At 41.0% G+C, this 24,958-nt stretch overlaps 1 protein-coding gene across 6 annotated transcripts in view; it reads left to right on the top strand.

Moving 5' to 3' along the window:
- The window catches only part of LOC143924194 (uncharacterized), a 491,712-nt gene that overhangs the window by 339,622 nt on the left and 127,132 nt on the right, over nucleotides 1-24,958 (top strand). For all 6 annotated transcript variants that reach the window (XM_077448346.1, XM_077448344.1, XM_077448348.1 and 3 more), the window contains one exon: nucleotides 21,865-21,980. In XM_077448346.1, the coding sequence (XP_077304472.1) occupies nucleotides 21,865-21,980 (116 nt within the window). The remainder of the gene's footprint in view (nucleotides 1-21,864; nucleotides 21,981-24,958) is intronic.

The raw sequence follows: 24,958 nt of genomic DNA, 5'->3' as shown, positions 1-24,958 counted from the left end.
TCCGAGTAATCCTCTTTTATTGTTCAGTGAGATAAATCTTGACAAACAGAGAAAAACTTTGTCAAATCCTCCCCTTTGCTGTGACAGGTGATTTACACATCTTGTGCACTAGCCTAAGAGACATGCATTATTTTTGAATTCCCTCCCAATCCTTTCTTCTGCTACTCTGCAAGGATTGGCTGTTCCACACCTCAGCATGATTTGGCATGCTGAAGTCATGTGGGGACTTTTCTGGGTTTTGACTGGATGTTAGGCCGCGTACACACGCGCGGACTGTTCGCCCAACTTTGTCCGTCCAACAGTTTCAGCAAACAGTCCGCTCAAAATTAGCATGGACGGACATGCCCACACACGACGAACGAACAGTTTGCTGAAACCGTGCGCGATGACGTGAACAGCACGTACGACGGGACGAAAAATACGACGTCCTATACACTGCATTATAGCTTTCGGCGTGAAAATCCTTTCTGAGCATGCGCGCAACTTTGTTTGACGAACAAGCCTACACACGAGCGGGCTGTTCGCTGAAACAAGGTTTCAGCGGACAGTTTTTCGGAATTTCCGAAAAACCTTGTCCGTCCAACTGTCCGCTGAAACTGTCCGCTGAAAGCCCACACACGAGCGGACTGTCCGCCCAAACACTGTTCAGCGGACAAAGTTGGGCGAACAGTCCGCCCGTGTGTACGCGGCCTTAGTGATCATAGCAGAAGTTCAGTGTAAAGCCCCATACACACGGTCGGACTTGTACAAACTTTTCCGTGGACTTTTGTACAAAGTGTGTTGTCCACAAGTTTGTATTGCATACACACGGTCGGACTTTTTGACAACAAACACGAACGTAATGACGTCACAACGTACTGACGCCGCTTCAAAAGAGGACGTTCAATGACTCCAGCGCCACCTTTGGTCAACTTCTGTATTGTAGTCTGATCGTTTGCAATGGTTCTGAGCATGCGTGTTTGTACCTTGTACAAAAGTCCGATGCTTTCGCATACACACGGTCGGACTTTGCTCCATCGGACTTCTGTTGTCAAAAAGTTTGTCCGTTCGCAGAGCCAACAAAAGTCCGATGAAAACAGAAAAAGTTTGTCCGATGGAGCGTACACACAGTCGGATGTTGCTCCAAAACAGCTAATTTGCATGTTTGTTGTCAAAAAGTCCGACCGTGTGTACGGGCCTTAAGAAATACACAGGAGAAAATGCATGTTGATAAGGGGAGTGTAGAGGTGAGCGGGGAGTGTACTGACATCACAACTCCACCCACTGAGCCCTGGAAAACAGACCCACCCACAAAATCTGTAGTTTTTCGGGTCTCATAGCAGACAGAGGGGAGACATTTGACAGATAAGCATACATGCAGGAGACATGTATATCCTTCTAGATAACCAATATCGCAGTAGTTTAGAAAGGATGAGAGTGGGTTAACATCCACTTTAAGAGGAGTGTGGAATTATCACTTTTTTCCCATGATTGTATAGGGCGATTACTTTACTATTTACAAGGAACCAATTGATACTATTCAATGTGTTGTCTATACTTTTTTTTTCTAAATTTGATTAAAGTTTCAACTATAAAAAAAGTTTTTCCCTCAATGAATCAAATAGTAATCCTATCAAAACATAGACGTTGGGTGCATTTTAAATAAACATTAAATAATATATTTTTTTTACTTTGTGTTGTATTAAATTAATTAGGGTCTACAGGGCCAGAGACATGGACAATTTCCATGTACCAGAGGTTGAAAGTTCATTCGCATTTACATCCTCTAAAATTTTATGGGAGGTGCAAAAGGTCTTTTTTGGACAAGGTTGCTTCAGAGAAGAGATCCTGTGCTTTTTTGGTCCACTTTTAAAAAAAAAAAAACATTGACTTGATGCTAAAACATATGAGTCAGATTCAACATAGGGGAGCTGCACGCTTGTGGTCCTAATTATTTTTTTTTAGCAAAATGCCTATATTACTGGATATTCATAAATCCACCTAATCTGGATTGAATCTTCTTTAAATCAGATCCATGTGCCTTGATGTGTTTAATATGAATAATCTATAATCATAGATGAGTTTAAATATAGATTTGCTAGTACATCGCAAGTCAACTCAAGCTACATGCCACAAAGTAGTAGAAAATGTATCAAAAAACAAAAAATATTTACATGTTGATACATTTCTATTCTTCTAGATAATGAATACTTCAGATTTAAGGAGAATTACTTTGTATGAGAGTACAAAACTAAATTTTTTTTTATAAATACTATTTTTTTTTTTTGGGGATGTGAAAACCAGACTATTTCCCAACCCTGTTTTATATTCTTGATGACAATATTTTGATTCTCTTGAGTAAAATCGCCAAAATAAAGCAGGAAAGAATTTGACACAAGCCATTATCTTTTCAGCTAGATTAAATTAATTACAATCATTATGCAAACACAACTTCAGCGACTTAGTAATAGAAGATAGCTCACTGAGAGTGTATGCTTTAGTTTTTTTCACTGAAAAGACCCCGCGGTCAAAATGGCTTATGTACATAAACCTCTATTTCTATACTTATCTGACAACATTTACAATTTTTCACTCAACAACATAAATACTTCTCATTTGCGAGTATATAAGTAAATTGAATGTTCTAGAAGACACATTTTTGTAAGGAGTAGGACACCAGATTTTAGTAAATTTTGTAAATTGTAAGCTTAAGTTTATAAGTAAATTGAAGTCTGCTGGAAACCTTCGAGACAATAAACCTTCCAATCATAAAAAACGACACTGCTTTTCACAGAGAACTATTGTATTTTATGTTTTCTCCAGTATTACAGGATTCACTAAAAGATAGTGTTACCACTTCCTGTCTAGCCTATAGCAGATTGACGGGCCGGAAGTGGTTCTGTTATCCAGACTGGGCATCATGTGGACGCATAGCGCGGCGATTGCGAGTGCAGCATGTCAGTCTGGTATGCCGCATCTCCGATCGTGACAGTGACTTCTTACCACGTGATCAGCTGTGACAAATCACAGCTGATCATTAAGAGAACAAGGATGGCATTCCTTGGTTCAAGCTGACACGGAGAGCCGATCGGTGGCTCTTTCTGTCAGAGGGGGGTCTGTGCTGTGCTGATAGCACATTGATTATCAGCACAGCCTCCATCAGATGTGCCCATGAGCTGCCAATCAGTGCCAAACAGCTGCCAGTCAGTGGCCCTTCAATAAAGCCTCTCAGTGCCCACCACAGTGCCAATCAGTGCCCATCCCAGTACCAATCAGTGCCCAGCAGTAACACTTGTCAGTACCTCATCATCAGTTCTGCCCATCAGTGCAATCTATTAGTGTCCATCGGTGCCATCTGTCTGTGCCAATCAGTGCCCATCAGTGCCGCTGGTCAGTGCCACCTGTCAGTGCCCATCAGTGCCATCTATCAGTGCCCATCAGTGCCGCATGTCAGCACCACCTATCTGTGCCCATCAGTGCCACCTATCAGTGCTGCCTATCGGTGCTGATCAGTGATGCATATCAGTGCCGCCTATCAGTGCCCATCAATTCTACATATCAGTGCCACCTCATCAGTACTCATCAGTGAAGGAGAAAACAACATTTTATGACAAAGAAAACTTTTATTTTTTCAAAGATTTTGGTCTTTTTTAGTTTGTTTAGCAAAACATAAAAACCCCAGAGGTGATCAAATATCACCAAAAGAAATCTATTTGTGGGAAGAAAATTATAAAAATGTATTTTGGGTACAGTGTTGCAAGACCGGGGACTTGTCATTCAAAGTACGACAGCGCTGAAAGCTGAAAATTGTCCTGGGCAGAAAGGGGCAAGCCTGGTATTGAAGTGGTAAAGTCTGGAAATTATCATTTTAAGGTTCAGAATCCCCAGTGCATGGGGGGGGGGGGGGGGCAACACATTGTAATAATACACTGAAAGATCACAGACAGAATAAACATTGCAGATTTTCCTGGAAATTACCTTTAACACTTTAACATCCACAATCTGTACATTAACATCCTAAAACTGGGTATACACTGTTAACATTTTAATAAGATGTCTTAGGAAAATTCATACAAACGTTTTCAGAACAGTTTAATGTCATTTGAAAGATTTTGTTTGCTTTTAACATTTGATTTTCAAATGACTGGACTGAATGAGAACCACATACACTGTTAGAAATGTGTACATCTGAGAACATTTTTCCATTCTGCTCCTTCCAATCTTTTAATCTCTGCAGTCAAAAATTAACATTGATTTAACCTCCCTAATAAGAAAAACGTACATGTGTTCTTACAATTAAAAATGTCAACCAATAATCTACTAGTGTATATCCAGCTTCGGGCGCAAATTCCTATTAAATGAATGCTTATCCACGATCCACCTGTGAATTTGTTGTATCAGCTGTGAGTGTTCCTAATTATGTGACTGTACTCTCTAACAATCAAAAAGCAGCCAGTCTGTTGCCGATCATGTGATCGCCTTGGAAGCCATTTATGGTGATCACATGAAGGTTAGAGGTTCGATTTCAAACAAACTTATCCAGATTGCAGGTGACACTCTGCCTCTGTGCATTTTCTGTGCACATAAGGAAGTTTAGGACTGGAAATTATTACAGTCAAGACTGTTTTTAAGGCAGGGCAAAACGGGCAGCTGCCCTGGGCCCCATCATTGTTGTGGGACCCAAAGCAGCTGCCTCATACTTGCCAACTATCCCAGTTTAAATTCCTATGTCCCTTGAAGTTTTAGTCCCATGCTGTGTCCCAATATCTCAGTGTTACAAATGCTGCTTAGCTCTGCCCTATTGTCGTGTACAGATGACTCACCTGCAGACCTTGTGTTTACATGTAAATAACCTGCATTGATATGTAAATAGGGGCAGCATGGATATGTAAATAGCTGTGGACCAACGGCATTGATGTGTAAATTGAGGCAGCATCCATATGTATATTATACCCCCCGAGGTCATATTCACCATCACTTCTGCTGAATGCTGCCCATTTGGGAGATAAAGGGGCATGCTGGAAAGTCTTGCCTACAACTGTGGTCATTAAGCCTAACATCATCCTGTTCTGCAAAGGTAAGCAAATTGGAGATGGAACCCTGAATTTTATTGCATGTGAATACGCACATCTCAGCAGATACGTGAGGCTGTCATTAACAATTAATTGCACTGCTGTGTATCTGCCAAAGGGCAGCACATTTCAGTGGTGTCAGGAAAGTGATATTGCATGCATTTCCAACACACACAAATGTGAACACAGGCTAAATGTCTTAGTTACATTGGTGGTCAGTGTAAATCTTCTCATAACATTGGGGCTTGGCGTACAATCCTTTCTTTCACACTAGTGGCCAGTGTAAAGGTCCCCTTTACATTGGTGGTCTGTGTAAATCCCTTCTTGCATTGGTGGCCAGTGTAGAAACTCCTCTTTATATTGGTAATCAGTGACAAAAAAATCCAAACTTGCATTTGTGATCAGTTTCAAATGATCCCTTACATTAGTGGTCTATGTAGAAGCCCCCTTTAAATTGGCGGTAAGTTTAAATCCCCCCTTACATTGGTGGCCAGTGTAAAAATCCCCTTTTATTGGTTGTTGATATAAAATCCCCCATTACATTGGTTGCAAGTGTAAATTATTCATTACATTGGTGATCGGAGTACATTTTCTTTTACATTGGTGGTAAGTGCAGAATTTCCCTATACGCTGGTGGTCAGTGTAAATCGCCCTTTATATTGGTGGTCATTGTAAATCCCCCCTAACATTGGTGGTCATTGGAGGTGGTGTGCAGGCAGTGAGGAGATAATGTGCTATAACTTTAGCAACCAATCAGTGAGCAGTAATGATGTACACTAACCTCTTGCAACCAATCATTGAGTTGTAAGAATATGCAGTAACCTCTAGCAACCAATCAGCGAGCAGTAATAATGTGCAGTAACCTCTAGCAACCAATTAGCGAGTGGTAAGGATGTCCAGTAACCTCTAGCAACCAATCATTGAGCATTATTGATTTACAGTAATCTCTAAGAACCAATCAACAAGCAGAAGTCATGTGCTGTAACCTCTAGCAAATAATCAGTGAGCCATAATGTGTGCTATAACTTCTGGCAGGTATTCAGTAATAATGATACACTATAACCTTTGGGAACCAATCAAAATCGCTTCCTCATCTGATTCAGTAAACTGATTTTAAATCTAGCTGCTATTTTGTCTTCGAGCAGGTGGAGAGCAAAATTGCATAGGGGAGCCCAAGGAAATGTTTGCCCAGGGTCCAATCAATATTAACCACTTCAATACCAGGCACTTAAACACCTTCCTGCCCAGACCAATTTTCAGCTTTCAGGGCTGTCGCACTTTGAATGACAATTGCGTGATCATGCTACACTGTACCCAAATGAAATTTTTATCATTTTTTTCCCACAAATAGAGCTTTCTTTTGGTGGTATTTGATCACCTCTACAGTTTTTATTTTTTTGCTAAACAAATAGAAAAATACCGAAAATTTTGAAAAAGAATGTTTTTTTTTGCTTCACTTTCAAAACTTTGTAAATAAGTACGTTTTCTCCTTCACTGATGGGCACTGATAAGGCGGCACTAATGGGCACCAATGATGTGGCACCAATGAAGTGGCACTGATGAGGTGACATTGATGGACACTGATATGTGGTACTGATAGGCGGCACTGATGGGCACTGATAGGCGGCACTGATGGGTGGCACTGATAGGCGACATGGATGGGCACTTATAGGTGGAACAAATTTGCACTAATAGCTGGCACGGATGGGCATGGATGGGCGGCACAGATGGGCATGGATAGGCGGCACAGATGGGCATGGATAAGCGGCATAGATGAGCATGGATGGGCACTGATAGGTGGCACGGATGGGCACTGATAGGAGGCACAGGTGGGCACTGATAGGCGGCACAGGTGGGCACTGATAGGCGGAATTGTATTATGTTGTACTGTACTAATGGATGCCAATCGGTGCCAAACAATGATGCATGCCAATCAGTGATGCCCATTGTGGGCACTGATTGGCATCCATTATGGGCACTGATTGGCATCCATTGTGGGCACTGCCTGGCATCCCTGGTGGTCTAGGGAGGATTACCTTGTCCTGGGCATCCCTGGTGGTCTGGTGGCGTCCCTGGTGGTCCAGTGTGGGCATCATCGGGGGGGCTGCGCTGATAATCGATCAGCACAGATCCCCCTGTTAGAAGAGCAGCCGATCGGCTCTCCTCTACTCGCGTCTGACAGACGCGAGTGAGGAAAAGCCGATCACCGGCTCTTCCTATTTACATTGTGATCAGCCGTGATTGGACACGCCTGATCACGTGGTAAAGAGTCTCCGTCGGAGACTCTTTGCCGACATCGTAGTTGCAGGGTGTCAGACTGACACCCCGCAACAACGATCACCGCGATGCGTGCCCCCGGGGATTATGAAACCACTTTGCAGCCGTCAATTACCTATAGGGCGGGCGGCAAGTGGTTAAAGACGGCCCTGATTACAGTATGTAAAAAAGTTAAAAAGTTTGATCTAAATATGTTATGTCTAAAATTAACAAAAAATTATGTTTTCACATCTTTTTCTAATGTCAAATTGTAGTAATAAAACAGTATAGTAGGGGTCTCCAAACTTTCTAAACAAAGGGAACGTTTATAGTCGTCCAACTTTAGTGGGTCCAGACAGTGCCAAGTGGGACTAGAAAATGCCTGAGTGTCAGTGGGAGTAGACAACTTCCTAGGCTTAGTGGTCAGAGGGAGTAAATAAATTACACAGCACATGTGGTCAGTGGGAGGAGAAATAGTGCCCATCATTTGTATTAGTGAGAGGAATAGTATGCCATTATTAGATCAGTGGGAGGAAAAGTACCCCATCAATGGTGTCAGTGGCAAGAATAGTGTCCCCTGCCCTCAGACCCCCGCAACCAGCTCTAAAGCACCCACCATGTTGAGGGCATGGGGCCTGGTATGGTTCAGGAAAGGGGAGGGGGCTCGCTTGTCCACTCCTTTTCCTGACCTGCTGGGCTACATGCTTGGATAAGGCTCTGGAATTATTTTTTTGGAGGGACCCTACGCCGTTTATTTTTCACATTTTGGTATGGGGTTCATCTTAAAATCCATACAAAGTGCCTGGTATGGATTGGGGGAGAGGGGACCCCACACTATTTTGTTCTGAATTTGTTGCAGCATTGACAGCATTGTCCTGGACAGCTTCTTAACAACCAGCTATTCTTCCCACAGAATTCATATTGGTCATTCATTGATCTGAATTGTAATCGTTCCGAAAACTTGGAATTAGTTTGAAAACGAAAATTTACAAAATTAAACAAATTTCAACTAACTATTTCATTCGTCGATTCAGATACATCCAAATCTCTGAATAACCAAAAATTTGTCAGAATTTATATTCGGACCGAAAACCAATTGTACGTGTCTATCAGTCATAATGTGCCCCACTCCATGCCAGAGGCTTCCTCAAGACATTCCCAGGCATTGACCTTTATATCCCGAAGGAAGGAATGTCCACAAATGAATAGAGTAGCTATACTTTATTGGTGGTATTAAGAGAATGGCATAAACAGTCACATCACATCGACATACATTCCAGAGTCACTTGACAATACATGGGCAATCATATTTAGTGTACAATCCTCAGCAGTCACATGTCAAAGTATTACACAGCACATTAAGCAGCCATCTCCCTTTAACAGTCCACAGTTCTACAGTTCCACCTGAGGTCATTAGTACTCACAGGACTGGGATCTCTGTAGACACCTCCTCCATAGGTACACCTCTCCCAGGACCCTCCAGGGAAATAGCCTCACTCAGAGAACTCTTGGCCTGGCCTAAAAGTCCTTTTGCAACGCATCCTAGCTCTCACCTCCATAAAGGTCAGGAAGTCCACGCTGGCTCTCCTGGGTGCAGATCTACTCCTCCCCAGCCTCCAGCCTTGTTTAGGGCCTTGGCTGTGCTGGTTACATTTGGTGTGTGTTGTTTTGCTCCTATGCCCCAAGTGCAGTAGGGCTCCACCCAAACTGGCTTACATGTGGGCACTAACTCCTGACATCACTGCAGGACTAAAATGGGCCTAGTACCTGATGACACTACTTTCTGTTACCCAACATTACTCTTGAACAGACCTAGTGACAGACTAGTTAACTGCACCTGCCTACAGGCTGTCGATGCATAACCCCTGTTGTCAGAAAAAAATCTATGGTGTTAAAAATCTATGGTGTCCGTTTATGAAGCAGTTGGAAAATATCCACTGCTCCATTCTCTGGCATTCACATAGGAGATCTCTCTCCTCTGAGTGACGGTTTATGAAGCGGTGGAGATCGCTTCTCCTTTTGTGAAATGAAGTGATCTACAAACACTTCAAACAATGGAGAATGCCCCCTGATACTGGAATTGTGTGAGACTCAACGAGATAACAGTACCAGAAAAACACTGAGGTGTCTCTTTACACAGACAGTCTGACCACCTCATGTTAGTAAAATAAATAGTCCCCCTACATAATATTATATATATATATATATATATATATATATATATATATATATATACACAAATATGGCAAGGGGACATGGTTACTGTCTTGGGGGTCTAGTCGAGGTAGAAGGAAGTTAATAATCTTCCTCCTTCCTCCTCAGTTCCCCCGGGATTCTCTCTTCCCTCCCCCATGATTCACCACCTCTGAGCTGGTGAATCGGGGTGGGTGAATTCTGACACAGATCGCCAATAAAATGCTGAGATCGCAGCTTCATAAACTGCCCATTTCTGTGTCAGACAATGACAGCTTCTCAGTGTGCGGAAATAATCGTCAGAGAACATGGTCCCCCCCCCCCCGATCATCTCTGTTTCATAAACCGTTTATGAGCTGAGATCAGCAGCGATCCTTGGGATAACTGCTGTTCACAGTTTCATAAACGGACATCTATATGTGGTAGCTTTTGCTTAAATTTGCTTGACTTTTTTTCCCTGTTGCCTGGCTGATGCACTGAATGGTTATTCTAAATCCTATGCAGAAAAATTACTTTCTGCAGTATATGGGTATGTTATTAGGTGAGGCATGTTTTGTAGAATATAATGGCTTTGCTTGGCCTTGTAGAAAATAAAGTCTAATTGGATATGAATAGCCCCTGTGCTCCAAGTAACCATTTACCCAAAGAAGCTAGAATATATAAGAAATGGTACACAGCAATAAAACACTGCAATGAAAGGCACAATTGCAAACAATATGAGGACACAGAAATGAACTGTCTTCGTAGGAGATAATTAATCAAGCTAAGTAACTTCCGAATATGCTTATAAAGCATTTTTCTACTTTTTTTCTACCTAATTAAAGCTGCTTGCTGAAATCTGTTGCAAATTACATTGCAAACACCCCAACTACTTACAAAATGCACATTCTCGGTGAAAGCGTGATACATTTATTGTATGCATGACAACAAAGGAAATGAAAGCTGACACTTCCAGTCTCCCTTTGCACTTCCTAGCTTCACTCTGGATATTTATCAATAGTTCAGGACTCCGGAACTAAAGAAATGAAGAGAAATATTACACTTTATTATAGTTATAGTAATCAAGAACTACATTGAGCCAGACACAGGGGACGATTCCAGTATAATAGATCTCTGTGCTGAGGAAAGAAGTCTAAAAATATTAACTGTTACAGAGCCATTAAAGAAAAAGTCTTCATTTTGTCTGGAGAGGAACAGACTTGGTCCCTTTAAGTGTATCAAAGCCCCCCAAAAATTTTATATATTGCAGCCTACAAGTCTACCAGAATATCCTATAGTTAAGCCAAGTCTAAACTGCCATTCCTGCCAATCCTGAGGTGGTTGAAAGGCCTTTAAGGGCAACTGTAAATACTCAGTAGAGGGTCATGAAAGTCGGCCATATATGGATCAAATTTTGATTGGATTTTTCCTTACTTGATCAGTGCTACAGGCTACAGGCTGCAATGCTTGCCAGTCTATTCTGATCACAAGGAAGTCTCCCAGCTGTCAAAATACAACAGCTCAGCAGGAAGGGTTCCCCCATTTGCATGGCAGAATCAACTCAGTTCTTTTTTGTTCAATCCAATGAACTCATCTATGGGCTGTCTAATGCCCTGTACACACGATCGGACATTCCGACAACAAAAGCCATCAGATTTTTTCAGACGGATTTTGTGCCAAACTTGTCTTGCATACACATGGTCGGACAAAGTTGTCGGAAAATCCGATCGTTCTTAACGAGGTGACGTACAACTCGGCACTATAAACAGGCCAGTAGCCAATAGCTGTGGTCTATTAATTTATTCTGAGCATGCAAGTCACTTTGCCCGTCTGAATTGTCTACACACGATCGGAGTTTAAATGATCGGATTTTGTTGTCAAAAAATTTTAGATCCTGCTCTCAAACTTTGTGCGTCGGAAATTCCGACAGAAAAGTCCAATGGAGCCCACATACGATTGGATTTTCCGACAACACGATGCAATCGCACATTTTCCATTGGAAATTCCGACCGTGTGTACAGGGCATTATACATTGAAAATGAAAAAAATCCAGTCTAACACTCTTTATAAATTGAACTAAATTTTCTAGTGGGCAAACTAGGAAATGCATGTATGAAATCAAAGACAATGGCAGCATGCTTTAGGAAGGCATGTTTGAAATGTTTCAATCAAACCTACATCTTCCTTGTGTCTCAAATTTGTATGCAAAAACAGAGACGTACAGTCCTCCAAGAGACAAAGGTGAAAAGCCTGGGCTTTCCCTATAGAATGCTTATTGTGAAGTTTGCATTTCCCACAATGCCGTTCTGGCTAGAACATCATGTCTAATATTCAATTGGCCTTGAAGATTTTTTCCCTAGAAGATTGAATGTGCTGGTATAACACAGCTGGTATAACACTAGAGACAGTATACACACAAACACAACTTTAAAATAAATATTGTAAGAGATTATGTTGCTTGATATACTGGTTGTAATCTTAAAGTTCTGGATAAAGACACAATTAATCAATATAGTATTACATCAGTATCACAAAACCCTGTTCTGGGGTCTGATAGTCATCTCTGCACATTTGTTTATTCTATAGGAGTTATTTATGCATGAAGCTCACAGGTTAATTTTAATTCCCATGTGCAGCAAAAAATATCTTCAGACAGCTAGGTTTTCACCAATTTAGAGTAAAAAATTAGAGCTGGAGGTTGTTTGTAAAAACTGAAGTGACATGATTGAGCATGCACAACAGCATCATTTATAGCAAAGAAACAAATGTCTATAAATATATTCAAATAAGAAATATATGTATTCCCTCATAGTGACTAGGGATGAGCCAACATTACCTGGGCTCCGTTGCTGAATCCAAACCCCCCATTGAATTCAATGGGAGCCAAATTACATGGGGGTCTTGGCACTGCCCTCAAGGACATGTACCAACATCATTTTTTTTTTTTTAATCATGTTTCGTGGGGACCAGTGCTTTTTGATAATGCTTAAGGAGCAACATTAAAATTCATTTAAAAAGCACACCTGGGGAGTATCCTTAACCTGCCTATGAAGTGACACACCTGTATGATAACAATCTACTACAATAAAACTGATACTTAAAAAAAGAAATGCTGTTTAAATTGCCATACATGACAGCTTTGAATGCTTTACATTTTTTTTGTAAACAAAGTGGTTCATCTATACCAGACCGTTATCCTAAATGGTCATGCTCATATTTGGGTAAGGACGTCACCCAGAAGACCCCCACCCCTTTGTTAATACTTAGCTATCATCCTCAAAACCTCTCATGTGCAGGTACCTCTTACTCACTCACATGGGGGGCTGGTATCTGGGTCGTACCCTCTTTTAAAAGTGGGCTTCCAGATTCCAATAATCCCCCCTACCTGCAGACCCCACAACCACCAGATCAGGATTATGGGGAAGAAGCCCTTGTCCTCATCAACATGGGGCGAGGTTACCCTGTAAAGTCACTTTCCCATGTTTAGTGTATGTGGCCAGGTATGGTTCAGGAGGAGGTGGTTGCTTACTCATATACTACTTTCCTGGCCTTCCAGGTTGTATGTTTCCATAAGGGTCTGCTGTGGATTTTTGTGGGGATCTCTACATTTTTTTCATGATTTTTGCATGGGATTTCCCTTTAAAATCCATACCAGACTCTAACGATCTGGTATGGAAATTGGGGGGATGCTGCACCAACTTTTTTTGTATTTCTATAGAGTTCCCCCTTTAAATCCAGACCTGAATGACCTGGTATATATATATATATATATATATATATATATATATATATATATATCGGAGAAACCCACACAGTTTTTTTTAACTATCTTAGCTGATTTATTTGCTGTATATGACCGGGAATTCCTGGCTAGTAAATAAATGCATTTAGCAGGAAGTGCATTGTCAGGAAGCTTCCTGATGACACACTTTCTGTGAAAAGCATTGAGGCTAGGCAGTCGCCACTAACTACATCACATCTCGTGGATGACCCGCATCACTTCCTGACCAGTGGAAAGCACGCCGGCTCGGCAGATCGGCATTTTGTAAATTGAAAGGCTGTCTGTGTTGTTGCTTACCTAAAGCACCAAAGAATGTAAGTGCAATATTTTTGGATTGGTTTTAATACATATTTCAATGAATACTACACTATATTACGCCTTTGCTTCTCTGCTGTTTGCCCATGGAATGGAGGTACTAGACATGTGCAGACTAGAATATTTCGTTTCGTTTTTTCGTTTTCGTCCGTAAATTTTATTTATTTAGTTACTCCCGAAATTCGTTTTTATTTATTTCGTTTTTCGTGCAAAAATTGCATTCGTCCGAAAATCCACATGAATTACGGTCGAATCTGTCTTGGAAGGCTTATGGTATCTGTCGAATGGATAAAGAAGATTCGATGGAGCTGCTAAACTATATAGCCTATAGGCGGAGCATTCGATTGCCGAAATGTACGATTGCAGTGTCGTATAGTTGCGACGATCCCGTCGAATATTATTATAAACGTGCAACGATCTCGTCGAATATTATTATAAACGTGCAACGATCCCGTCGAATATTATCATTATTTTTTTTTAATTTACTTCCCCCACCCAATTCCAGTATCGTTTCTCTCTGTCGATTCTGTTCTCTCTATGTCGAATATTTACTCTCTGTCGAAGCTTTTCTATATAATAGGACTAATAGAGGTAAACGAAACTTAGGCACATTCGACCACAGGTTCAATAGACATATGGAGTCACGTCGAATCTCCTATTCTATATCGAACTGTTGTGACAACGAAAACGAAAAAAAGCATTTATTTATGTCGGATCTTTCGTTTTTCGGAATCTGCACTTTCGTTATCGTTTGTCAAAACGAAAACGAAAATACCTGAAATTCGGACGAAAATGCATTCGGACGAAAACGAATGCACATGTCTAGGAGGTACTGCTAGCTTCAAATTTGTGGGAGAGTGGGGAAAGAAGACATCTTTGGAGTACTTACCAAAGGCGAGAGAGGCCTTCTATTGCCATTGGGAGTTGGTGAATGAGAAATGTGGCGCTCATGATGGTAGAGCACTATTGAAGAGAATTCTTGAAAGCACAATATCTGTTTTTGAGGCATGGATTGGAAGAAATTTTGGAATGATCTATTCACAATATACATGAACCTATTGAGAGGGAGGAAGTTATCACATTTACACTTAAACATTTTTTTTTGCCATCCTGAACCGTTTTACATTAGGGATGAGCTCAAGGTTCAACTTTGGCTGTTTGCGTATTTCTCTGAACACTGGACTTTTTGCTCTTTTGGCAGGAGCTGAATGTCATATGTAGAAGCAATATTTTTGCCGCTAACATATATGATAGCATTCTTACTGTCAGTGGTTGTTAAGCCAGATAGCCACCCGACAGCATTCATTTAATAGCAGCGCTATTTAAACAAAGGAATAAGCTGACATCACTGACCCTATTTGATCAATGACATTACCCAGGAGCAGTGGTGGCTGGGTGAAAAATGTTATGGGGGCAGCAAACAGTATGTCAACCACCCCATCTCCCCCCTCGGTTGGTCGGCGACGGCCTCCCGTTCTCCTGCTCTCCATCAGTGGTGGCTTACCATTCTCCTGCTCTCCACAGTGGTGGCTTCCATTTTCTCCCTCCATCACCAACATCCAATCGGGAGTCATCTCTTTTCAACCAATTGGAAAACGGGTCTCACACCCGCTTCTGATTGGCCGCATTGAGGATCAGTGTTTCAACAGCAAATATTAATTCGCTGTTATAACCCACTTGGGCGGGCTCCAGTCGCATGCTCTGCGACCCGAGCCCACCCTATTTTGAAGCCTATTAGAGCCTCTGGGGCTGGACGCATGAATAGGAGATGGTCGCGGTGGCCATGGAGTTCATCACCTTTACCCTCAGCTTCTTTAGCAAGGCAGTGATCATCTTGGAGGTGTGTTTGGGGTCATTATGTTGAAATGCTGCCCTGCGGCCCAGTCTCCAAAGGGAGGGGATCATGCTCTGCTTCAGTATGTCACAGTACATGTTGGCATTCATGGTTTCTTCAATTAACTGTAGCTTCCCAGTGCCAGCAGCACTCATATAGCCCCAGACCACGATACTCCCGCCACCATGCTTGACTGTAGGCAGGACGTGTCTTTGTACTCCTCACCTGGTTGCCGCCACACGCACTTGACACCATCTAAACCAAATACGTTTATCTTGGTCTCAACAAACCACAGAACATGATTCCAGTAATCCACGTCCTTAGTCTGCTTGTCTTTAGTAAACTGTTTCTTTCTTTCTCGTGCATTATCTTTAGAGGAGGATTCCTTCTGGGACAAAAGCCATGCAGACCAATTTGATGCAGTGTGTGGTGTATGATCTGAGCACTGACAGGCTGACCCCCCACCCCTTCAACTTCTGCAGCAATGCTGGCAGTGCTCATAAGTCTATTTCCCAAAGACTACCTGATGCTGAGAATGTGCATGGAAGTTCTTTGGTTGACCATGGTGAAGCCTGTTCTGAGTGGAACCTGTTCTGTTAAACCTCTGTATGGTCTTGGCCACCATGCTGCAGCTCAGTTTCAGGGTCTTGGCAATCTTCTTATAGCCCAGGTCATCTTTATGTAGAGCAACAATTATTTTATTTTTATTTTTTTCAGATCCTCAAAGAGTTCTTTGCCATGAGGTGCCATGTTGAACTTCCAGTGACCAGTATGAGAGAGTGAGAGCGATAACACCATATTTAACACACCTGCTACCCATTCACACCTAAGACCTTGTAACACTAGTGAGTCACATAAGACTGGGGAGGGAAAATGGCTAATTGGGCTTAATTTGGACATTTTCACTTAGGGATGTACTCACTTTTGATGCCAGCAGTTTAGACATAAAAGGCCGTGTGTTGAGTTTTTTTTAGGGGACAGCAAATATACACTGTTATACAAGCTGAACACTCACTACTTTACATTGTAGCAAAGTGTCATTTCTTCAGTGTTGTCACATGAAAAGATATAATAAAATATTTACAAAAATATAAATATATATAAAGTTCAGTGCGTCTGAGTGGAGAATATGTGAACACATGCAATGAAACGTCCTTCACCAGCTCTTACTCCTCGAACTCCTCCTCCCTTGCCTATAATAGCATGTTGGATATGGTCCTTAAAAAAAATAAAAAAAAATAAACTTGATTTAAAAAAAAAATTTTTTTTTTAAAAGATAACAAGTGTTATAAAATAAAATAAAAAATTCAACAGTTTAAAAATGACAAAAAAGTAGAACATTTAAAAAAATATATAATTAAAAAAAAATAGCAGAAATTAAAAACAAAAAATGTATTAAAGAATACAATAATCGTGACTAAAAATATATATAAAAAAATTACCTTATATTCAACTCTAACACAAATAGAACATACTTGCTGTCTTTTGTTTGACATTATAGACCGTGAAGAAATTCTAGCTGCTGGCTATAGATATGCTTCTTTTTGGGGTGCTGGAGCTCACTTCTAGACACTTTTTCCTTGGCCATGAGGTCCTGTTGGATACAATCCCACAGAGATTTCCAATAGGTATGCAGGATTTTTTTCTGAAAAAGAAAGAGAAAAAAAATGATCTAAAACATGTAATGTCATGTTTTAACACAATATTACATACAAAATCAAATATTTACACCTTTTACAAATAAAGCAATATGCACTTATTCCTTTCCCTCCTCTGGTTCCTTGACAATTGATCCATGTGCGGCATTAGATTAGACACAATATCTGTCCACAATTAACTTATATGTATTCTATTGTTATATTTTGGGTTGGAGCTCTAGAACTGCAGTGAGGTCCGTGAGATGTCTCCTGCATTGCTGCAACCAAAAAGGGTAAGCATATCTACATACGCAGCAGAAAAAAACAAAGGACACTGTGAACTTCCTATAAAGACAGTCAATTTCTCGATTCTCATAAATGTGCACATCCAATTGTTGAAGCCCCCATGGCTAAATGTGGTTAAAGGGGCCTAAGCGCTGATAGCCATGTTTACACACATTTATACGCCTTTAGGAGCGTTAAAATGGTTTTACAGCTGAAACACTTCTCTCCTGAATGTGCTGGCCCTAGTTTTTTCTTTCTGCCTCTAAATGCCTATGCCGCCCTGCCATCGCGTGTCATCGGGGATACCCGCGATCGTCTCACGGGGAGGCTGAACGGGGAGATGCCATTGTAAACAGCATCTCCCCGTTCTGCCTAGCAACAAGTGATGCTGATCTCTGCTCCATGTGATTGGAGCAGAGATCAGTGTTCACTAACACAAAGCCCAGCCCCCCACAGTTAGTAACACGCCCCTAGGAACAATTAACCCCTACAATGCCACCCCCTGGTTAACCCCTTCACTGCCAGTGTCATTTACACAGGAATCAGTGCATTTGTATAGCACTGATTGCTGTATAAATGACAATGGTCCCAAAAATGTGTCAAAAATGTCCGATGTGTCCGCCATAATGTCGCAGCCACAAAAAAATAAAAAACAAATAAATAAAAAAAATGCTGATCGCCGCCATTACTAGAAAAAAAAATTATTAAAAAAAAATGCCATAAAACTATCCCCTAGTTTGTAAACACTATAAATATTGCGCAAACCAATCAATAATCGCTTATTGCGATTTTTTTTACCAAAAATATGTAGAAGAATACGTATTGGTCTAAACTGAGGAAAAAAATATTTTTTTATATATTTTTGGGGGATATTTATTATTTTTGTTTATAGCGCAAAAAATAAAAACCGCAGAGGTGATCAAATACCACCAAAAGAAAGCTCTATTGTGGGAAAAAAAGGACGTCAATTTTGTTTGGGAGCCACGTCGCACGACTGCGCAATTGTCAGTTAAAGCAACGCAGTGCCGAATCGCAAAAAGTGGTCTGGTCTTAAGCCAGCAAAATGGTCTGGTCTGAAAGTGGTTAAAACATCCAGTATGCATCAGCCCTAAGTAAATGGAATTTGCGATATGAACCCACTTGTCTCTTGGAGCCCTGTTACAGAAGTTCCAGGAACTGCAGAAGACCCGCATTTTCTGCATCACATTATTCTGTGCTCCATCTACAAATCAAAATTTACTGATGCTTCTGTCAAGCTTTCAAAGAATATGTGTTCATGGAAAGGTATTTGATTAAATTGTCTGTGCTGTCGTGTTTAATATCCAGGCTTTGAAATTTGCTCCAAACTGTTTTTTTAGCTTCCTATCCCGAACAGCTGACCAGCTTAAGTCATTTAATGTCAGCAACTATAGATCTTCTTCTGTTTGACATCCTTCTGCGCACACAGCAGAGCTATACCAATTACATTGTGCAAACATTGCCTTCCCTATTAAATTATACATAAGATTAAAAGCAGATGTAACTATTTTTTGATCTTCATTCATGCTAACGTAGACTTCTTTACTGTTCATTAACATTGTAATAATTTGAACTTTATACATTTTCAACTTTTCTGCAAAAGGAAATTGTTTGGTGTTTTTCTTTCTATATTACCTTCCTATATAACAAACTGGCTAACAGTTAAAAAGTTACTATATTGCTAGGCCATTTAAAAAGCATCTGGGCAGGAATGCAATTTCAGGCCATTGATCCCTCGGATTGGAACAAGGATGCCTTACCTTCATATTACAAAACTGAATGCAATATGAATGCACCTAAAATGCACACCAAGCATTGTATAAGGAGCATGCAAACTATTTAACCACTTAAGCCCCGGACCATTTTGCTGGCCAAAGACAAGAGCACTTTTTGCGATTTGGCACTGCGTTGTTTTAACTGACAATTGCGCTGTCGTGCGGCATGGCTCCCAAACAAAATTGACGTAAATTTTTCCTCACAAATAGAGCTTTCTTTTGGTGGTATTTGATCACCTCTGCAGTTTTAATTTTTTGCGCTATAAGCAAAAAAAGAGCGACAATTTTGAAAAAAACACATTATTTTTTACTTTTTGCTATAATAAATATCCCCCAAAAATATATAAAAACATTTTTTTTCCTCAGTTTAGGCCGATACATATTCTTTGACATATTTTTGGGAAAAAAATCGCAATAAGCGTTTATTGATTGGTTTGAACAAAAGTTATAGCATCTACAAAATAGGGGATAGATTTATGGCATTTTTATTAATATATTGTTTTAAAGAGGAAGTAAACCCTGATGAGTTTACTTCCTCTTTCATTCCCTGCAAAGGCAAAGCATAATGGACTACTATGCATCGCATAGTAGCCCATTATGTGTCACTTACCTGACACAGGAGCCAGCGAAGTCGCCGCTGTCCCCTGTAGTCCGCCGCATCCATCTTGTTGGTGGGGTCGCGCAGCTCCGCCGCTGTCATTCGGCGAAGCCGCGATGACGTCACTCCCGCGCATGCGCACGGGAGTCGACACGCGCGGCAGCTCCATTCTTGGAAATGCCGCGCTCAGTGCGCCTGCGCGCCGCTGTCTACGGCGCATGCGCCATAGACAGCGGTGCCCGTTTTCGGGCAAATATCTCCTAAACCATATAGGTTTAGGAGATATTGCTTGGACCTACAGGTAAGCATTAATCTAGGCTTACCTGTAGGTCAAAGTGGTTTGTAAGGGTTTACAACCACTTTAACTAGTAATGGCTGCAATCAGCGATTTTTATTGTGACTGCGACATTATGGTGGACACATCGGACAATTTTGACCCATTTTTGGGACCATTGGCATTAATACAGCGATCAATGCTATAAAATTGTATTGATTACTGTAAAAATGTCACTGGCAGTGAAGGGTTTAACCACTAGGGGCGGGGGAGGGTTAAGTGTGTCCTGGGGAGTGATTCTAACTGTGGGGGGGGGGGGGGGGTCAGGCTAGCAGTGACATGACACTGATTGCTGCTTCTGATGACAGGGAGTAGACAATCAGTGTCCTGCCACTAGGCAGAATAGGGGGAAACGCTGCATTTGAAAGCGGCATCAGCTCCGTGACATGATTGCGGGCACCTGGTGGACATCGAGTCTGCGGGTTCCTCGAGCACGGTCATGGAGCTCACGGCAGGCATGCGTGCCGCCAGCAGCATGGGTGCGCGTGCATGGCGGGAAATTCAAAGTACCGTACAGGTATGTTACTTTGCCCAGCTGTGCCATTCTGCCAACCTATAAGTACAGGAGCCAGTCGGTAAGCGGTTAACCTATATCCCACAGTTTTTAAAATGATGTAATATTTTTTTTCAATACAAAAATGAAAAAGCTTTTCACAATACATAGAAAATAGTGTAATCCCTTGCGCCACTAAGTGAACAAACAAATACAATTAAATATAAGTGAATAGAATATATGTGAAAATTGCTGCTAGACTTTTAGTGTACACAGTGCACAAAAAAATGGGTATAAATATAATAGTGATCAGTGCAACTTCCTATAATTGGATAACATACACTGAAATGATTACTGTGACAAAATCCATCAAAAAAATGCACAAAAATTATAATGATAACGATCGGTTAATTGCTGTGAAAGAAATTATTTTTAAAACAATGTGCCAAAATTCCTGTGAACTACAAATCTTGCGAAAAACAATTCTTGTAATGAATGATTCTTCTATATGTGATCTTCATGTGAATGTAATGCTCCCAGAGCTCTTACCTCAATGAGGAATATAAACCGCCTTAATGATCTTCCTGGGACAGATCAGATCCCCATCTCTTGATCCCAAAAGGACACTGCAGTTTCTGGTAATGCTGGACACGGCTACAGGTTTTCCACCCGTGTCTCCCACTTTCCAGGCTCCCGATTATATGATGGTTCCTCCTCTGCTGCCACTTCCAGCAATGTCTTCTCTCTACTTCCTCCCAACTCACCGAGGTGAGTTGGGAGGAAGTAGAGGTGAGTTGGGAGGAAGTAGAGAGAAGACGTTGCTGGAAGTGGCAGCAGAGGAGATCACAGGAATTCACAAGATCACAAGATTTGTAGATCACAGGAATTTGGGCACATTGTTTGAAAAGGACTTTCTTTCACAGAAATTGACCGATCGTTATCATTTTGATTTTTGTGCATTTTTTGATGGATTTTGTCACAGTAATCATTTCAGTGTATGTTATCCAATTATAGGAAGTTGTGCTGATCACTATTATATTTATACCCATTTTTGTGCACTGTGTGCACTAAAGGTCTAGCAGCAATTTTCACGTATATTCTATTCACTTATATTTAATTTTATTTCTTTGTTCACTTAGTGGCACGAGGATATTGTCACAGTAATCATTTCAGTGTATGTTATCCAATTATAGGAAGTTGCGCTGATCACTATTATATTTTCACAATACATATCATCTTCTATTTTCTAAACTGGCAGTGTATTTGGGCTCAGATCTCTATAAAATTAACTCCTAATGTGTCTGTTTTAATGCAGATGTGTGGATTTGTCGTGTCCCAACAGAAGTTGTCTATGTATTTGAGACAGAAAGAACCAACTTATGTGGAGAATGGAAGAGTTCAGCTCTATGAATTTCTAGAAATGCTGGCAATGTAAGTTGTCAATTCTATTGATAATTAAATATAATTAGCAATATAATATTTCTTTAATAGGCAGTATAAAATTGATGAGGGTAATTAAACTGGTCTGGGATATTGCTTGATTGTGTTAGTGGCATTTAACTGTAAGCTACACATGAAAAATACAGATCCACTATATCAGGGATCTGCAATTAGCGGACCTACAGCTGCAAAACTACAAGTCCCATCATGCCTCTGCCTCTGGGTGTCATGCTTGTGGCTGTCAGAGTCTTGCTATGCCTCAAGGGATATGTAGTTCTGCAACAGCTGGAGGTCCACTAATTGCATATTCCTGCACTATATTGTCAAAAGTTTGTGGACCCCTGACCATCACAGCTACATTTATGTCCATAGGTATGTGGATGCCCATCTCTTTTACTTAGTTTGAGGATTTCCCGTGAATGCTATGGTTATTGTTACAGTATATAAAGACATTTAATACAAGTGTGCTATTTTATCCTTGTAGCAATCGTCTGGGGAAAGCCTTTTTCTATCTATTTCAGCTTGACTGTGCCCCTGTGCATAAAGCAAGGCCCATAATGACATAATAAATCACATTGGTGTGGAGGAACTCAAATAGCCTGCTCAGAGCCTTGACTTTAACACCTTTGAGATGAATTTGCAAGCAGGTTGTTAGCCATGTTTTGACTTTACTAATGCTCTCTTGGCTAAATGGGCACACATTTCTACAGACACGCTCTTAAATATTGTAGAAAGCCTGCCCAAAAGATTGAATGCTGTCATAGCAAAGGATGGGGGAAGGGGGGAAGGGCAACCCCATTTTTTTTAAATTACGGCTTTGGAATCGGATGCCCAGCAAGTTCATATTAGGGATAACGTTCAGGTTCGCATGGGTCTGTGGCAGGTCCCAAGGTTTTCCTGGATTCAAAAATCACAAACTTTTGGCTCAAAACTTTGCAGTCTCACTTCCAGAGATAAGAAACAACCAATAATAATTTAGTGAAATACCCTCCACGCAAATATCAAACCTGTGTGTATAATATTTACTGGAACTACTGCAAGCACTGATATGTGTTTCCACACCACAAGGCAAATATAATAATTATATAGTGCCTCACAGCTCCTTCCACTCTTTAAAAAAAATATATATATATATACTTCAATTAACAAATCTCAAACGATATAATCAATGTTAAGAAAAACATATACTACCTAATAAAAATTATGGGTAACATATTGCGTTCAAGGAAATCATACATGATATTCCAATATACAGTTAGGTCCATATATATTTGGACACAGGCCCAATTTTATTTTTTTCAGGTATTTACCAAAACATATTCAAGCTATAGTTATATAATGGATATGGGCTGAGAGTGCACACTATCAGGTTTAATTTGAGGGTATGTACATCCAAATCTGAGGAAGGGTTTCAGAATTATAGCTCTTAAGAATAGCCACCCCCTCCCCTTTTTCAAGGGACCAAAAGTAATTGGGCAATCGAATCAAAAGCTGTATCATGGCCAGGTGTGGGCTACTCCTTCATTATTGCTCCATCAATTAAGCAGGTAAAAGGTCTGGAGTTGATTCCAAGTGTGGTATTTGCATTTGGAATCTATTGCTGTGAACCTACATCATGCATCCAAATGAGCTTTCCATGCAAGTGAAACAGGCCATTGTAAGGCTTCAAAAACAAACCAAATCCCTCAGAGAGATAGCAGCAACATTATGAGTGGCCAAATCAACAGTCCACTACATTCTAAGGAAAGAAGAACGTGCTGGTGAGTCAAGACAACAACATAAAAAGGCCTAGACATCCACGGACAGTGGTGGATGATCGCAGGATCCTCTCTATGGTAAAGAAAAAAAAAAACATTAACAATATCCAGACAAGTGAAGGACACTCTCTAGGAGGAGATCATTGTTAATGTTATGTACCTTGTAGTAGAGCCTGACTTGTAGGAGGAGACCTCTCTTACAGCCCTAGCTCAGGAGCCACTGGAGTTGGGACAGTGGCCTTAAGAGCGCAGTGAGGTAGGTGTGCCTGTGAGATCTGTGGTAGCTGGCACAGATGGGCGGATGATGAACCACCAGGAAGGACTCGGATCCGGATGACAGCAGAGGCAGATGCAGGTCAGCGACCTGGTGAGCTGGATGGTGCAGGATCAGCAGCAGGCTGGAGCAGGGTGAGACAAGTCAGGTCAAACACAGGTAATCAGACAGAGTAAGGCAGCAAGCTGGAGCAGGGTCAGATGAACAGGCAGTGGCTTGGCTCTGCCTTGACTCTGCTAAGAAAATTTCTGCTTGACAACAGGATTGGAGATATCAGGTAAGTCAGCAGAGCCGAGTCAGGTAATAAGATAGCAGGTACAGGTTTCAGGGCACGGTAAGCTACAGATCAAACAGCAATGCACAAGTGGCAGATTTGTAGAGTGCATGACTAATAGTTGTCCTGTGGACAGACTCTCCCACCTGACCTGTGGATCTCTGCAGTTCCCCTAGAGCTACCATAGGCCTCTTTGTCTGCTTCTCGAACTAATGCTCTCCTTGCCCAGCCTGTCAGATTAGATGGACATCCGTGTCTTGGTAGGTTTGCAGTTGTGTCATACTCTTTGCATTTTCAGATGATTTCTGTGCTCTGTGAGATGTTCAAAGCTTGGGATGTTTTTTATAACCTAACCCTGCTTTAAACTCCTCCATAACGTTATCTCCGACCTGTCTGGTGTGATCCTTGGCCTTCATGATGCTTTTGTTCATTAAGGTTCTCTAACAATCCCCTGAGGGCTTCATAGAACAGCTGTATTTATACTGAGATTAAATTACTCACAGGTGGACTCTATTTACTAATTAGGTGATTAGGCAATTGGATCCACTAGATTTTAGTTAGGGGTATCAGCGTAAAGGTGGCTGAATACAAATGCATGCCATTTGTATTCTGATATTTTTCAGATATTTATTTGTAAAACAATTTGAAAACCATTTATCATTTT

The sequence above is a fragment of the Lithobates pipiens genome, unplaced genomic scaffold (assembly GCF_037356315.1).
Source record: "Lithobates pipiens isolate NorthernLeopardFrog02 unplaced genomic scaffold, aLitPip1_a1.2 Scaffold_22, whole genome shotgun sequence".
NCBI lineage: Eukaryota > Metazoa > Chordata > Amphibia > Anura > Ranidae > Lithobates > Lithobates pipiens.
The sequence above is the reverse complement of the archived record's forward strand: the minus strand, read 5'-3'. Positions and strand labels throughout refer to the sequence as shown.